The 18,234-nt window shown below is 41.1% G+C and overlaps 1 protein-coding gene across 2 annotated transcripts; it reads right to left on the bottom strand.

Annotated features, from left to right (window-relative positions):
• Window positions 1–261: 261 nt before the first annotated feature.
• On the bottom strand, window positions 262–17,968 carry si:ch211-155e24.3 (uncharacterized protein LOC100150696 homolog). Of its 2 annotated transcripts, none has more exons than XM_035955459.2 (4): window positions 17,347–17,968; window positions 17,145–17,251; window positions 6,242–6,341; window positions 262–2,735 (listed from the first exon to the last, which is right to left on the bottom strand). In XM_035955459.2, exons 1-4 carry the CDS (start codon window positions 17,558–17,560, stop codon window positions 1,804–1,806), a joined length of 1,353 nt encoding a protein of 450 aa, XP_035811352.1. In that variant the 5' UTR covers window positions 17,561–17,968; the 3' UTR covers window positions 262–1,803. The 2 variants fall into 2 exon arrangements, with proteins under 2 accessions (XP_035811352.1, XP_023142052.1); XM_023286284.3 differs by having other exon boundaries at window positions 17,145–17,248.
• Between the last annotated feature and the right edge of the window lie 266 nt (window positions 17,969–18,234).

The following is an 18,234-nucleotide window of genomic DNA, read 5'->3' as shown; positions in this document are numbered from 1 at the left end:
TCAACCATCGAGCAGTTGTCAGTTTAATCATTAAGAATCAGTTCTATAACAAGACACTGGCAATTTTAATTGTGTAGTTTTGAAGAGATTTCGAGCCCTCAAGCTGTAGCTCTCCTTTTAAACCCTGACACTAGGTGGTCATATGGTGGAACAAAATTAGTCAAAAGCTAAAAGTCAGCATTCATTGTCAGCTTCTAATGGGACTAAAAACTTACTCTTCAGGACTAAAGTCCACTATTTAATCCATTCAGACACCACATCTTATTTCCAACTCTTTAATCCATCTCACCTGATCTGAAAAGACACATAATTGGTCAAAGTCTCTCATGACAGACCATGGTACATTCCAGTACTACCATAGTACACCAGTAAAGCATTTTGTATATCCAAATAAAGAGTATGTCACATATAGTATGTCAAAAATACCCAGATATCCTACTATATCCGGTTGGATTTTGCAGTATGCTAGCCAGCATGCTTGTCTGCCCATTTTGATCTGCAGTCCTTCACCTACATCATGGTGTCTAACATGAACATAAACAAGTGTGAGTCGCTAAGGATAGACGGGCAAATTTTGCACTACACAGCACCAGTTAAAGTTTAGGGTGGAATAAGTACTCTGTCCCAGTTGTGTGCATGCTGCACGGAACAGTGTGCACTTTGTAAGGGCAAAGAAAAAGTATACGATTTGGACTGCAAACTGAAACCAAGCAGCCATGAGACGAGAAAATATCTCGTCTCATGGAAAATATCCCCCACACCATTATATCACCACCACCAACCTGAACCATTGATGCAAGGGAGGATGGATCCATGCTTTCATGTTGTTTACTCCACATTTTGACCCTAATATCTGAATGTTGCGCCTGAAATGGCGACTCATCAGACGAGGCAACGTTTTTCCAATCTTCTATGGTCCAATTTTGGTCAGCCTGTGCAAGTGGCTATTTGAGTTACTGTTGCCTTTCTATCATCTCCAACCAGTCTGCCCATTCTCCTCTGACCTCTCACATCAACAAGACATTTTGATCCCAGACATTTTGGCTCACTGGATACTTTTTCAGACCATTCTCGGTAAACCCTGGTTGTGTGTGAAAATCTCAGTAGATCAGCAGTTTTTGAAATACTCAGACCAGAGCCGTCTGGCACCAACAACCATGCCACATTCAAAGTCACTTTCTTCCCCATTCTGATTCTTGGTTTGAACTTCAGCAAGTTGTCTTGACCATGTCTACATACCTAAAAGCATTGAGATGTGGCCATGTGATTAACTGATGAGCTATTTGTGTTAACAAACAATTAAACAGGTGTACCTAATAGAGTTGCCGGCCAGCGAGCAGGCAGATGGGTCCCCCCACATAAAGAGCCGGGTTGTGCTCAAGGTTTTTTTCCCTGTTAAAAGGGTGTTTTCCTTGCCACTGTTGCCTTTTGGCTTGCTCTGGGGGTCAGGCATATGGGTTCTGTAAAGCGTCTTGAGACAATTTGACTGTAATTGGCGCTATATAAATAAATTTGAATTGAAATGGAATTGAATTTACAGTTTGTGGCTGCTAAATAGTGCAATTATGAGGATTTTATAAAGACAACAAGCCTTTCGGACCCATCAACAGGTTTTGGGGTTCAGAGGGTTAAGCTTAATACTTGTCTGATATTGTATAATAATCTAAAGCAACACAACAATAAAACAGATAAAATGACTATCAGAATATCGCCATCCTCCAGTTACACACTTCAGAAAAACGTGTGATGTCGTTGAAGTCATTACACACAGGATGCAGATGTAGAAAATAAACCCCCGTGATCTCAGTGAGCTGTTTTTTGGTGGGACTTGAGGCTGGATCTCTGGGTGAAGCACTTTCCACACAGCGTGCACTCATGGGGTTTCTCCCCGCTGTGGACCACGGCGTGCCTGATCAGATTACACTGCTTGGTGAAGCTGCGGCCGCATTGCATGCAGCTGAATGGCTTCTCGCCTGTGTGACTCCTCAGGTGCTCTTTGAGTTGACTGAACCGGGTGAAGCTTTTGTCGCAGTATGAGCAGCTGAACCTCTTTTCACAGAGGCTGGACCTCCAGGGCACCCTCATCCTCCTCACTAGGCCAAAGCTGCCACGGCTCAGAGAGACAGTGGAGTTCAGCGACGTCAGATCCTCGTTTGGGTTCCTCTGTGCTGCATCTCTGTACTGATGCTGTTGAATCAAACTTGAATCCAAGGAATTAATCTGAGACAAAGCACTGTGTCCTTCATCCGGTTGTGGTCTTTTAAACCCAAAGGTTTTGGCTCGTCTTTTCACCCGAGCTGCACTCACCACCACAGAGTGCGCTTTGTCCACTGAGGGAATTCTGGGCACCATATCCTCCAAATGTAAGCTTGTTTGAGATGCAAATGCATGCTCAAACTGCTGCCTGGCAAACGAGATGTCTAGATCAGCAGCGTCTCTGCGCAGATTTGTCGGCCACAGCTTGGCATCTGCTTCCTCTGTCGCAAGCGTGGAGGTTGAATCGACCGGAGCGGCGTTCTCATTGGGCTCTTCCTCTTTCTCGTGTTTGACCACGAGCTCTGCCTCATCCTGGTTTCTGTTAAGCTGCTGCTCTGGGAAAGTGTTGTAGCCATCTGCTGGGGAAACCAGAGATTCACGGTTGGCTGGGTTTTCAGCCGATTGGTAACGCTCTGCAAAGCTGTCAGTCCGGGCAGGTGGTGTGGCTTCAAAACATGGCAGCTGCTCAGCTCCAGAGACTAAAGAAAGCAGAGGAGAGTGAGTTTAGCTTTAAAGTAGAGGTTTTACAGCTCAAAGTCTGATCAGTCTCTCATTAAATCTTTAAATATCTCCCTTTTATATTACCAAAAAGCAATGTACAAAATATTTAAATACTGCAATTACTGTTAATAGTTAGAATCACAGTTTTTTAACATTAGCTGAAAACCCCATGTTGATAATTTCTCGTCATTTACAGCAGAGAATGTATTTCTTATAAAGACTCGGGTTAAATGAAGTGCACCAGAGGATTTTCCAGGAATGGTTAAATCTCACTGAACAGTTCAAATCTAAGCTTGTTCGTTTGTTGCACACTGGTGAAATTTATGGGAAGGAATGTGAACATCAGTCTCTTCAGTCAACATATGATCAGTCAGTTCTCAAACAAACACAGAAAAGAACTGTTTACTTGACCTGGGAAGTATCACTTAAATGTCAAATGATTCGAAATTGCAATACTGCTACAGCAAATGTAAGAACAAGCGGGCAAAATTTTAAAACAAGCTGTTAGATCTTCCAATTACAGGCGTCACATCACAAACTCAGCGCAACAAAAGTCAATAAACCTTTACAGTACAACACTTCTGAGATTCAAACCCTTTATTTTTCAGTTTTTCATGTCCATGTATACTTTTGATGACAATTTTCCTCAACATAGAAGTTAACAAATCTCTGGAGAAATGTTCTGCTATTCCTCAAAGACTTTTTTTCTGTGCTTTTTGCTGGAGGGGGTTTTGTTGCTCTGCCTTTATCTTTAAAATACTCTAAAGGTGTTCTTTTGGATTCAAGTCAGACAACATACTTGTCCATGTCTCCACTTCTGCTTTTTTTTTTCCTGCCTTGGAAGCGCTTGTGTTATTTTGGCAGTGTGCTCTGATCATGCTGGGATATTCCTCTTCTGCCAAGTTTCTGCAAACTGGGAATCAGCCAATATTTTGGTAAATCCATGGACATTCACAGTGCATCTATAAATGTCATTTCCACAACAGGATTTGTACTTATGTAGCCCCACATAATGACACTACCACCTCTGTGCTTCACTGTCAGGACTATGCATTCACTGTGGCAGTCCTGGACATGTTAACACTAAACATGCTGGACTCGTCTGAGCTTAACAAATTTCGTCAAGCTTCTTTTCACTTACTTTAGCAAATTTTTATGTTGCAGTACTGAGGAGCAAGCCAGAATTTTTATTTTTTTCTTGGACAGCATATATAGAGGTTCACATTCTGTAGTGTCCTTTGCAGTACCTTAGCTGTCACAGAAAATTAGATTTCTATTAATAAACTAAGTCTGAAGCACCGTATTTTCAGAGCTACACAGTGAAAGTAGTTCACTTTCTTTGGCATCATTTAAAGAGGACAACCACTGCAGCCTTCATTAGTGGTACTATGGCTTGTTCTGTACCTTCTGATGACTGTTGCAGCTGTGCTTTGATAATTTTCCCTGTATCTGTTTGTCTTTGTGTAGTCTTGCAATCAGATTTTTCAGTTACTCTGGCTTTTTTAAAATTTGGAGCCATGATGCAGACATAGGCACAGTGCCTAGGTCCAAAATTTAGCAAGTTCTGGTGTTCACAGACCATTTTATAACCATGTTCATGCAGTTTGACTGATCAGAAATCACAAGTGTTTTCAGTTTCGTTTCAGTGACCACAGGTTTCTAACTTGTGTATCAATGATCAGATTTATTCACTTTTGCTGCATAGATTTACTACTTTTGGACCTTTTTGTCAGTATAGTTTTTCTCTAGTATTCCTTTTTGTTTGTTAATAAAAGGAAATACTCTACTTGTAAACTTAGCAATAACGCAGTTATTGAGATATGATACAGTTTTTAATAATTTAGGATTTTAATGATATTACATAGAGGTGGGAACATAAAAATATAGGGCTACATGAGTACAAAAGGTGTTGAGGAGAATAATTTTGTAGATGCACTGTGAATTTCTGTGGATAAACCAAAATACTGGCTGACAACATGACTCCCAGTCTGCAGAAGCTTGGCAGCAGACAGATATTCCAGTGTGGTAACCATCCAAAGCAAACTGCCAAAATCACACTGGCAGAATTTCTAAAGAAAAAAAAAAATGAGGAAAATATGACCTAGACAAGTATGTGCCCTGACCATAATCTAATGGAAAACCTGAGATATTTTAAAGAGAAAAGTAGAGCGACACAACCCCTCCAGCTGCAAAAGTAGTCTCTAAAGAATGACAGAATATGTCTTTAAAAATCCTCATGCAGCAACAATCCTCCATGCAGAGGAGATTTGAATGGACATACAAAAGTACTGGAAAAACAAACTATTTGACTCTCAGTAATGAACAGTGTCCTGACTTTTGTTGCATTAAGCTCCTTCTGTGAGGCCTGTATTTTAGGGTTGTTGTTTTTTTGTTTGTTTTAAATTAGAAATAACAGCAAATATGCAACTGTTCAGCTTAGAAATAATGTAATTATTGACAAGATATGCCGAATTTGTCAATTAAGCCATGCTTAAGGCTGCTTGTAAATTAAAAAGTACTTAACTTAGACATGATTATTACAAGGAAAGTGAAGATGTTCCTTTATACACTACTGGTCAAAAGTTTCAGAATGCCCCAATTTTTCCATTTTTTTATTGAACTCAAGTAGATCAAGTCAAATGAATAGCTTGAAATGTTACAAAGGTAAGTGATGAACTGCTAGGGGTAAAAAAAAAAAAAAAAAAAAAAAAAAAAAAAAAAAAGGTAAGGTTACCCAAAACTGAAAAATAATGTGCATTTCAGAATTATACACAAAGGCCTTTTTCAGGGAACAAGAAATGGGTTAACAACTTAAAGCTGTTCTGCAGCAATGGAGGTTGATCAAGCCTTGAAAGTCGATGCTACAAAAACCTACAGGTGTCCCAACCTTTCTTGATTAGTTACAACCTCCTCTGTCTGCATAAAAGTAGTGTTGGAACACACCGTGGCACTATACCTTTGAGAGCATTATTTGAACAGTATTGTACTGCCAGAAAGTAGCGTGTTGCTATAAAATGGCGAGGAAAAGGCAATTAACAATAGAAGAGAGACCATCATAACACTTAAAAATGTAGGCCTTTCCTACAGAGAAACTGTGAGGAAAATCAAGGTGTCTCTAGGTATAGTTTCCTTCACCATCAAAAGGCACTCAAACTCTGGAGGAAACTCTGACAAGAAGAGGGCTGGAAGACCCAAAGCCACAACAGAATCAGAATTCAGCATTCTTCTTATCACATGACCTGTTAAATAGCATTTGTTTTTTTACCTTTATAGCTAACATTGGAAAGACGAGTGGTTGAACAGAGTATCTGAAGGGTTACATGCGCGAGAAAGCCAATTTTCTCTTTTGATATGGTTGTTGTGTCATGTGGAAGTCAAGTGATGTCAGACTGAAACTCCTCCACACGGTCTAATTTCCTCAAGGCAAATAGAGGAAACTGAATTTGATCTCCAGTCCAAAGTGTGTTTGTATCTTTGCACTCACTCAGTTTATTGTCTGGCTCGCTCATCCATGTGTCCTCCTCAGCACACTCCTCTTTGATCTGAACGCGATCAGCTTCATTAACAGCTTCCAGGTCTGCACACTGCAACAGCAACCTCAGCATTAATACTCAAACCAGTGAGATGACACGTATGACTTTTCTCCTCTAGATTGCTCCAATTTAAATTCAATAGTTGCTCCATCTGAACTATCAACATGACTTTTAGACTCCATCCAAACTAGGTTGGTGTTCTGTAGATCTAATAAATGTGTCTTTATTATTAAGCTACATTTGGCAGACTTTTAGAATTCTCACAATCCAGACTTTTTAACCAATTATCCACTGATATCCGAACTTAAATTTATTTCTAAATTCCTTGAAGAAAAGTTTGGTTAAGAATTAAGAAATCCTACAATGATATATTTTGGGTTCATAGTTTACAGTGAAGGTTACTAATTATCTGATCTGATTTCATGATACTGTGGCATGTCCGAAATAAATTAAATGAAAAAACATTAAACAAATATAAAAGCATTCTGTGTTAGGACAAATACTTTTCAGTTTGTACGTGGTTACCGAAAGCAACATTATTAAGAAACACTCCCTAAACGTGCATTGCTATGCAGATGACACCTATCTATATATATCTATGAAGCCAGATGCAACTAATCAGTTAAGCAAACTTAAAGCATGTCCAAAGGATATATAGGCCGGGAGGATCTTTAACTTTCTTCTCTTAACTGAAGTTATGGCATTTGACCCTAAGCACCTTAGAAACTCTGGATGACATTGCCATGACCTCTACCAGCTCTACTGTGATGAACTTTGTTGACCAGGATATGTCCTTTAACTCACATAAAACAATTCTGTAAGATGGCCTTCTTTCATCTCCACAATGTCATCAAAATTAGGAACATCCTGTCTCAGAGTGATGCTGAAAAAGTCCATGCATATGTAACTTCAAGGATGAACTACTGTAACTCATTATTGGCAGGATTTTCTAATAACTCTCTGAAAAACTGATCCAAAATGCTGCAGCCAGAATTCTGACAGGAACCAGTAAGAAAGACCATGTTTTTCCCATATTAGCTTCTCTGTTAAGGGAGGGGTCAGAGAACCCAGACAGAGGATCATCAGCAGGACCTGGCTGGTTCCAACAGGAGGCGGTGTCGACAGCATCAACCCACTCGGGAATGGAGGTGGAGACGGCGTAGAGCCCCTCCAGGACGGGTGAGGCGGCGTCGACCCCCTCGGACACGGGTGAGGCGGCGTCGACCCCCTCGGGAAAGACGGAGATGAAGCACTGATGCGACGGGACCTCAGCGGCGCTGGGGAGCGGTGAGGTCCGGGCGCCGGGGAGCGGCGAGATCGGGCGTCCCTTAGAGCCTCGCCTCCTGCGGCGAGGCTTCCTCACAGGTGGCTCAATAGACAGCTGGCGGACAGGTTCTGGGAGCTTGCTGGGTGGTGAGGGAGATGTGCTAACACGTGGTAAGCCAACTAGGTTTGAAGGGAGTGGGAAACTTACTGGCAGACTAGCAGCTGGGTGGCTTGCTGGCAGACTAGCAGCAGGGTGGCTTACTGGATGCATTAAAGACTGGGGAGGTGTCAGACGGGTCAGAGGGGGGTCTACAAACTCAAAAACAAAGTCAGGCAGAGAGCGAATGAGCCAGGGCTTTTGGGCAATTTCACTGTGTGCCAGCAACGAATACATTTTTTTTTTTTGCTGAAGGTCCGTCGCCCCCTTCCACAACCCATAAAAGCGGGCGAGGGAATTTAACAGGTCAATATACTCCCTGACCTGAACAGGGTCTTGTGGAGAAACGGGAGACTGGGGCCGACGATTGAGGTCACTGTCCAATCCAAGGGCCCTGTCCAACAAAAAGGAGCACAAGGTGCTGGAAGAAATGCTGATGGGGGGTGACTGGGGACTTCTTTTACGGGAACGGTGTTTTATACGCAAGTCTGGTCCCCCAGAAAGGAGACTCCTGCGCATAATCCATGGTCTCTTCAGGGTCTCAGGATCTGAGTGGATCTGAACTGGAACTATGTGCCAAAAAAACCCCAACTCAAATAGAGTTGGAACCGAGCTCTGTGTCTGCTGGGTCGGACCATACTTTTAAGGGAGGGTTCAGAGAACCCAGACGCTGACACAGATAGTGGCAGACAGGTGGTCAAAGGGAAAATGGCTCTTTAAACAAAACAGGAACTAAACCAATACAGAAGAAGGAAAACCGAACAGGGGGGAAAACTAAACCAAATCTATACTAAAAGAAGTCACACTGCAAAACCTACAAAACCCACAGCTGATCTACAAAAACCAAACAGCGATAAACTGAAACAGACAAGGAAACAGAGTACTTACAAAGTCTGGGAAGCCAAGCTACAGGAGCAAGGTAGGTAGACAAGGAGCAAAAAAAACAGGGACTGGCAGGAATCCAGGGGGAAGAAGAGCAGAGTCCATGGAGCTGAAGCAGTCAGGGGGTAAGCAGGGCTTGGTGAGGGGAACATAATCCAAGGGGGGAAATGGAGTCCATGAGGAAACAGGGTTTCAGTGGGGATGTGAGTCTATGGTCTGACGGGGAGTGAATGACAGAGCTGGCTTAAATACTGGGAGGTGGAATTGCAAACAGGTGACTGGTGTGAGTTAATTATGACAGCTGATTCTCATTGCAGCAATCAGACTGCAGGCAGGTGGAAGATTCAGGGAGCAGAGAAACACAGGAGAGAGGAAGACAGAGGGAGCCAGAGGTACAAGACAAGGAGAGAGATGACATGGCATCCCATGTGAGGGAGCAATATGAGAGAGAGAGACCAGAGAGAGAGTGAGAATAGGGAGAGACAGATGACAGACAGGAAAAAGGAGGGAGAAGGAAGAAAAGAAGGAGAAGGAGAAAGAAGGGCAGGGGCAGGAGCAGGATCATAACATTCTCTTGATTGGTTCCCTGTAAAATCCAGGATAGAATTTAAAATCTTTCTCCACACATATAAAACACTTAATGACCAAGCTCCATCTTATCTTAAACACCTTATCGCATGATATTATCCTTGCAGAGGACTTCGCTCTCAGACTGCAGGCTTACTTGTGGTTTCTAAAAGCAGAGTGTGAGGCAGAGCTTGAAGCTATCAGGCTCCTCTAATGTGGAATCAGTTCCCAGTTTGGGCTCAGGAGGCACAGACCCTCTCTACTTTTAAGATTAGACTTAAGACTTTTCATTCCTGATAAAGCTTATATTTGTTGGCACAGCCTGCTTGGAGACTTCCCATGATGCACTGAGCACCTCTACTCTTGATATACACTATATTGCCAGAAGTATTCGCTCACCCATCCAAATAATCAGTATCAGATGTTCCAATCACTTCCATGGCCACAGGTGTATAAAATCAAGCACCTAGGCATGCAGACTGCTTTTACAAACATTTGTGAAAGAATGGCTCGCTCTCAGGAGCTCAGTGAATTCCAGCGTGGAACTGTGATAGAATGCCACCTGTGCAACAAATCCAGTCGTGACATTTCCTCGCTCCTAAATATTCCACAGTCACCTGTCTGTCTGTCTGTCTGTCTGTCTGTATTATAAGAAAGTGGAAGTGTGTGGGAACGACAGCAACTCAGCCACGAAGTGGTAGGCCACGTAAACTGACGGAGTGGGGTCAGCGGATGCTGAGGCGCATAGTGTGAAGAGGTTGCCAACTTTCTGCAGAGTCAATCGCGACGGACCTTCAAACTTCATGTGACCTTTAGATTAGCTCAAGAACAGTGCTTCAACTGAGAGCTTGATGGAATGGGTTTCCATGGCCGAGCAGCTGCATCCAAGCCATACATCACCAAGTGCAATGCAAAGCGTCAGATGCAGTGGTGTAAAGCACACCGCCACTGGACTCTAGAGCAGTGGAGACGCGTTCTCTGGAGTGACAAATCTCGCTTCTCCATCTGACAATCTGATGGACGAGTCTGGGTTTGGCGGTTGCCAGGAAAACGATACTTGTTGGACTGCATTGTGCCAAGTGTAAAGTTTGGTGGAGGGGGGATTATGGTGTGGGGTTGTTTTTCAGGAGCTGGGCTTGGCCCCTTAGTTCCAGTGAAAGGAACGCTGAATGCTTCAGCATACCAAGACATTTTGGACAATTCCATGCTCCCAACTTTGTGGGAACAGTTTGGAGCTGACTGCTTCCTCTTCCAACATGACTGTGCATCAGTGCACAAAGCAAGGTCCATAAAGACATGGATGACAGAGTCTGGTGTGGATGAACTTGACTGGCCTGCACAGAGTCCTGACCTCAAGCCTTTAGGATGAATTAGAGCGGAGACTGAGAGCCAGGCCTTCTTGTCCAACATCAGTGTGTGACCTCACAAATGTGCTTCTGGAAGAATGGTCAAAAATTCCCATAATCACACTCCTAAACCTTGTGGACAGCCTTCCCAGAAGAGTTGAATCTGTTATAGCTGCAAAGGGTGGACCGACGTCATATTGAACCCTATGGATTAGGAATGGGATATCATTTCCATTCATATTCGTATATCGTATATGATAACGTATATGATTGTCAAGGCAGGTGAGCGAATACTTTTGGCAGTATAGTGCCTAAACCATCATTGCACATCTTGTGTCTTCTCTCTCCTGTAGTTTGTGTTTTATCCTTTTCTCTTTGGTTTCTGATCTGCTTTTAATGGCCTCGCCAACCTGCCAAGTGTTTATTACTGTCTTGTTTGTTGTCTGTTTCTAATCACTCATCTTTTCTCTCTCCAAGATAGATTCTCACCTTAACTGAGCCTGGTTTTAACAGGTTTCTACTGATAAAATTGACTTTTTTCTTTCCACTGTAATGCTGAAAGGAAATAGTTGACTTTTATCTCTATAATATAACATTGTGAGGTCTTGACCATACTATGTGAAGTGCCCTGAGATGACTTCTGTTTTGAATTGGTGCTAAGTAAATGTGAGCTGAACAGTATTATAAATACACTAGTAGAAGACACATTAATCAGTTTACAAAGCGCTACAGACTGATCAAAGATCGTAATTTAATGGAACTAAAGCTCATGAAAGGTTAAAATAAGGTTAACATAGAACAGAACAGAAATTTTGTGAGTAGAACAAAACATTTTTTTTCTGTTATTTAATTTTCTTTCAGAATTTTCTATTTTTAGCTCACAAATGGAACAACAAAAAACATAATTTACTATTTAACATCATTGTAAACTGACTATTTGGATTGGCTGGACAACAGTGTGGTGTGGGCTGTGCCTCGCCGTCAGCAAAAAATCCTTATAATTATATTTATTCATAAAGCACCTTGAGGCAAAACAGCTGGTGTAATTTTACATCTCTTCTGCAGTTCGTAAAATTCCCAATTTTAGAACAAAACTCGCTAAAAATGTCTTTAAATGTATTTCTGTTGTCAGAAGGAATATTTAGCAGCAGGAAAAAGACAAAAGATTTCTTTGGCTGATATTAAATGTTAATTGATACCACATATCTAAGCAAAAACAATATATCATTAACAGGCTCTTATGACAAATTAATATAAATGAATAACTAATTTACTAATAAATTGCAAACCATTAATAAACCTGAGTTGCGAGATTAAGAAAATCCCTCATGTAAGTCCTTTTTTTATATACATATCAATTTTGACAGACGAAAGTCACAAGAAGCTTTACAAAAGTAATCTTACAATATAAAAACTGGAATTAAATGTAAAACAAGAACTGCGTTTTAAGGACTCTTTAGCCTCTTTGATATCATCTAGCCCAGATTTGACTACAGCAACACTAATCAGGTACTCATAATGCAGTATTGAGATCCTCTTTCCATGCAGATTCAAACAAATATCTAAGACTCTTCATTTGTCAGTTAGAACTGAAGACGCCTCTTGAATGAGAGGTAAACAGTCTGAAAGAACCTCAAAGAGACCAGTAGCCTTCGAGTGAAGTTCTTAGGATTACTGTGACCTGCATGACTAAGAATCTACACAAACATAGTGAAATCTCACTTTTTACATTTCCACAAACAGAACAAAGGTTACACAAATAAGAGACTGTGTTTTAAAGAATCTTTTGCCTCTCTGGGAGAATACAGTCCAGATTTAGCCTGTATAGTGGTTTGAGACCTGGTCTAATGTGATCCAGTGCTGTATGTCTTATTCACAGTTGATAAGTTTGTGTAAATGTAGCAGTAACAACTAGAAAACCACAGTGAGCACTGGAACAGCCAGCTCTAAAAAGAAGAGGACGTCTACAACACCATTTATCAGGTACTTATAATGCAGTCTTTAGGTATCTCCACATATAGTTTGAATACTAACATTCCATTATAAAATTAGATCTGACTTGAGGCGACCCTGGACAGGTCGCCAGTATGTCACAGGGCTACATATACAGACAAACAATCACACTCGCATTCACACCTACTGGCAATTTAGAACAATCAATTACCCTCAGCATATTTTTTGGACTGTGGGAGGAAGATGGAAAAAACCGCATCATAAACGCATCAAAAAAGCATCATACCAAAAACAAAAAGAGAAAAAGAATTGTTGATGCTTACAAAGCAGGAGAAGGGTCTACAAAGTTATCACAGTGTTTCCAAGTGTCAAGAAGTGGAGTGATAAGTCTCATCAAGAAATTCAAAGAGAGCCACACAGTATAGAACAAGTCTCGCAGAGGAAGGAAGCGAAAGATTTCAATAACTCTGGAAAGAAAACTTGTGAGAGATGTGTCTGAAGGTGCTAGAAGAAGCACCAAAACACTAGGTAATGACTTAGCCAAGTCAGGAATTGTAGTGTCAAAGGAGACTGTCACTAGAGCCCTGTACAGAAAAGTCCATTTCTGTACAGGGTTAGTGACAGTGGACCCTAACCCTCCACTTGTACAGAAGAGACACCTTCAAGCCAGACTAAAGTATGCTAAGGACAATCTGGAGAAAGATTATGAATACTGGAAGCATGTCCTTTGGTCAGATGAGACCAAACTACAGACCCTGCTTATGTTTGGAGAAAGAAGGGAGAGGCGTACAACCCAAAGAACACCGTCTCCACAGTTAACCCTCATCAGTACACGTAGCAAAACCTACTTCACCTGTACACTTGGGGTCCAGCTGGACCCCTGTAGTATTTCATCTGTTTCACATTTCTGTACCTGTCCATATCCTCTCAATGTATATTTTCCTAAAACGTGTGTCGTCTATAGATACAAATATGAAAGAAACAATGAAATTACTATTGATGATTACTGACGTGTATTGTTTACAATATTAGTGTAAGAACTCCTGAATTGAAATGAAACACAATGCAACTGAAGCAGTCATCACAACAGCAACGTGACACAAACATACATAAATAAAAGATGCACGGTCTGGCTGGGGTCCGCATGTACCCCAAATGATTTTTTTATATATACACCACAAACCTGGTTGTACAGGTTTGTGGCCCTTAGTCCCTTTTCAATCACATTCATTTAATATCATGACTTCAAATTGCGAATCCGTTGTGAGCTTCTACGCGACTGCTTCACTCTCCACTCTCCACTCCACTCTCTACGCGACTGCTTCACTCTCCACCCCGATATTTAGAATATGACAACACAGCTGTGTCCCTGTATCAAATAAGCTTTGGTGTATGTGATGGCAACTGTGTGGGTGACAACTACCTAAAGGGACTGAAAAATCCAACTTACAAATAAAAAAAATATGACAAGTCATATACCGATGGGGTCTGCATGCCCTGACTTGAATCCCATTGAAAATCTGTGGTGTCAACTGAAGACCAGGGTCCATGCCAGAAGACCATCAAATCTGGAGGAATTTGAGAGATTTGCCAAGGAGGAATGGGCTGGGATTCCTCAGGAGATATCAGAGACTCGTTGCAAACTACAACAAACAACTGCAAGCTGTTATCCACTAAAAGGGAAACACAATTGACTATTAGCATCAAAGGGGCTAATAATTTTTGACCCTGGTAGTTTTTGTTTTTTGTTAAATAGTGTTTAATGTTTCCGTGTGCAAAGTAAAATAGTGTAAGTATCCAAAATAAAACTAGGATGTTTGGAAAAGCTGTGTTAAAAATTCCTTGACCTGTTTAACAGCACCTGGGAATTTTTGGGGAAAAAAAAATTTCATAGCAGGCCTAACAATCTTGTCTTCAACTATACATGTGATTTTTAGGGATTTCTTTCAATGATGCAAAAATGCAACACTGGGCTTTAATGGGTGCTACTTATTTACACAGAAGGCCCCATCACTGGGTCATGAGTAAATACATCAATTGTGCCATCTATGGCAATATACAGTGTCTATATATATAGTTTTTGTGGTTAAGGTTAAAGGTTAATCCACTTAATTTTGTATAGGATTAACAGTACAATAACAGGTACTGTACATCAACTGCATGAAACAAGTGTGATGTTTGTTTGTGCTTCACAGATCAAAAAAACTACTGCCTCATCACACATATAGAAGACACAAAGGAGAAAGCCATCCACCAATTAAGAGTCCTCAGACACCACAAATCATTATGATGTTCAAGCAAAGTCCAAAATGTAAATATGAACTAATTGTCTCTACAATTGATGTAGTACAATCCCACTTTTGCAAGTTCAAAAAAATAAAAGAAAGTTGTAATAACATCATTTTCTTAGTTTTTTAAATTGTGTGGAAGTGCATTCTAGCATGGATTGCAATTAGAGTCTTGACTTGTTAAGTTAATTTGCATTTTATTGTGCCGTATTCAACAATTTCATATCAACACAATTCATTTTAAGATACTTATTTTTATACTATTAAATCATCAATGCTTTATCATCTGTGGACTTTGTTAAAAATAAAGTAATAGTAAAGTAAAGACTGTTGCAGTTTTGCAACGTTTTCACAAAATCCTGAAAAATCCAAAAAATGAAAATCAAACAGCGTGTGTGGCTGAAAGAGGGTGGAGACAGAGAGAAACTCGAGGTTTACTGAGAAAAACCTGGTCCCGACCAGGTTAGGTTCATAGACTCTGTTACTACGATAACCGACCGAGAGCTTAAAGTTACCTCTCTTTGTGAAACAGGCTAGAGTTACCCCTCTTTCTCTGGTTTGAGTTACCTCCCTTTTTGAAACGGAAAATTCTGAGTTTCCCTCATTTCATGGTTAACAGACTCAGAGTTTTCACTAAACCTGCTTTGTGAAACGGACCCCAGGAACACCCATCTCTAAACAAAGGAGGGGCCCTACAACAGTACATAGTGTAGTACAGTCTTGAGATCTCTCCGCATAAAGTTGTACAACCATTAACATCTTATGTAATTCCTTATTTGTCAACTGTCGTATTTACTGTTGATAGGTTTGTGTAGATGTAGCAGTGAGCACTAGAACAGCCATCTCTAAACAGAGGAGGGTGTCTAAGACACCACTTACTTTTAATGCAATCTTGACCTCTCTCCGCATAAAGTTTACTACTTCTTAACATCTTATTTACAGTTTTATTTTTCATTAACATTTAACAGACGCTTTTATCCAAAGGGACGTACAACATACAGTTGATAAGTGTGCGTAATGTGGCACTGAGTATTGGAACAGCCATTCCTAAACAGAGTAGGGGATCCACAACACCACCTATCTGGTACTTATAATGCAGTCTTGAGGCCTCTCCTATAAAGTTCCACTACTAATGACATCTGAAATATTCCCTCACATGAGACCTGTCTTATTGATAGGTAGGGTTGATAGGTAAATGTAGTGGTGAGCAATGGAACAGCCAAATCTAAACAGGGTGTCTGCAACATCACTTATCAGGTACTTATGATGTAGTCTTGAGGTCTTTTCGCATTAAGTTTCACTATTCATTAACATCTTATTCACAGTTGATAAGTTTGTCTTCATGTAGCATTGAGCACTGGAACAGCCCTCTCTAAACGGAGGAGGGAGCCTATTACACCAATTATCAGGTACTTATAATGCAGTCTTAAAATCTTTTTGCGTGAAGTTTCACAACTTTTTACCATCTTGAATAATTGGTTACCTGGTTCATGTCTGACTCCCAATTGATGAGTTTGTGAGCATTGAAACAGCCATCTCTAAACGCAGAAGGGGAGTCTATGAAACTGCTTATTGTCTACTTATTTCTTGAGATCCCTTCCCATGAGGTTTCACTACAATTAACATCTTGAGCAATCCCTCATCTGACACCTGACCTGGCATATTTACAGCTGATAGGTTTGTGGGCATTACAACAGCCACCTCTAAACAAATAAGGGGGTCTATGATGCCACTTATCAGGTACTTATAATGCAGTCTTTAGATCTCTCCACAAAGTGTGTCACTACAATTAACATTCTTGAGTCGTCCCTTTCCCGTAATTTTTTGTACATGTAGCAAGGAGCACTAGAACAGCCATAGGAGGGTGTCTACAATACCACTTTTCAGGTACTTATAATGAAGTTTTTAGATTTTTCCCTGTAAGGTTTCACTACCATTTATATTCTGAGTAATACCTCATCTGGGACCTATTCTATTTACAGCTGATAAGTTTGTAGACATTGGAGCAGCTATCTCTAAACCGATAAGGAGGTCTACAACATCATATATCAGCTACTTATAATGCAGTATTAGGATCTTTAAGCATAAAGTTTCCCTACTTATTAACATTTTGAGTAACTGGTTACCTAACCTGTCTTATTTACAGCTGATAAGTTTTTTGGCATCGGAGCAGCGAACAGAGGAGGAGCTCTACAACACCATTTAGCAGGTACTTATATAATGCGTTCTTGAGATCTCTACCTATAAAGTTTGTGTAAATGTGTGGTTAATATCCTGTGCACAGATGGCATCCATGCAAACCCAAGTAAAACTGCCCACATTGTACCACCATAATTGAAAAAAAATGAACTGACTGATTGAAAAAGCAGATAAATAGTTTTTGTTGAATTCATACCTGCTGGAGTTGGTTTGTTGCCTCAGCATCCATGCGTCTGTCCCAGTCTGAGCTCTGACTTTCTGTGTTGGGAACTACTTTGACTAAAGGAGAACACTTCTCTCCTGCTGGGAAAGAACATCACACAACAGACAGACATTCAGTTAGGAGAAGTTATCATCTCCCACCCAGCATGAAGCACCATCCTTGGTCCACCTCCCACCTTTCCTTCGGGCTCTCAGCCGGCTCCTCCGCAGCTCCGCCTCCATCACCTCGCACTTGGTCTTGAGCAGCTCGATGTCTCGCCGGCTCTGGCTCACCTCCAGCCGGAGCACCGCGCAGCTGTCCTCCACTCGCCGGTTGATCTCCGCCACCGCCGCATTGGCCAGCACCTCCATGACGGACAGCAGCTGGCTCTGGAAGCTGCAGCTCTCCATCTTTGATTCGGCTCCTTGTCGCGACAATAATAAAATGAATTCGGCCGCACTGGGCTGTCTGAGCAGAAAGCCACTCACTCTGTGGAGGGATGTGTTCAGAAGGCGGGTCGCAGCTTCGCCTTCGTTCTAATCGGAGAGCAGAAGATATGTGAGCCGATGTCCCTTCCGCTGAGCGTGGAGGAGCAGAGGGGCGCTTGTTTTCACGCACATGCGACTCGTACGGACGGTGTCTCTTTCTTTGTACGTTATCTGGCCTAAAAAGAAAATATTTTTGTATTAGCCACAACAACATGACTTGAATATCCGCTTTGACAACGTTTCTGCATTTTTTTCAATGGTTCGTAAGTGTTATCTCCGCTGCTAATGAACGTATTGGAATTCAAAATAAGGTTACTGTAGCAACGTGTAGCCACCAGATGACGTTCGCTGTTACCGTAAATATTAGTGGCATGCGCACTTTGACTACAGCTGTGGAGCGTAATTAACATTTGAGAAATGAATAAAAAGAAAACAATGAAGTGAGAAATTTTGAAATAAAAAAAATTGTGTCATTAATAAAATTTGTTTAATTATTAAAAAAAATAACAGACACTTTGTAAAAATGTATATAAAGTGGAACAAAGAAAAAAATTATAAAAAGGGAAGAGAATGGCAAAAAAGACGTTGTAAATATA

Source organism: Amphiprion ocellaris, chromosome 10, assembly GCF_022539595.1.
Source record: "Amphiprion ocellaris isolate individual 3 ecotype Okinawa chromosome 10, ASM2253959v1, whole genome shotgun sequence".
In the NCBI taxonomy this organism is placed as follows: domain Eukaryota; kingdom Metazoa; phylum Chordata; class Actinopteri; family Pomacentridae; genus Amphiprion; species Amphiprion ocellaris.
The sequence above is the reverse complement of the archived record's forward strand: the minus strand, read 5'-3'. Positions and strand labels throughout refer to the sequence as shown.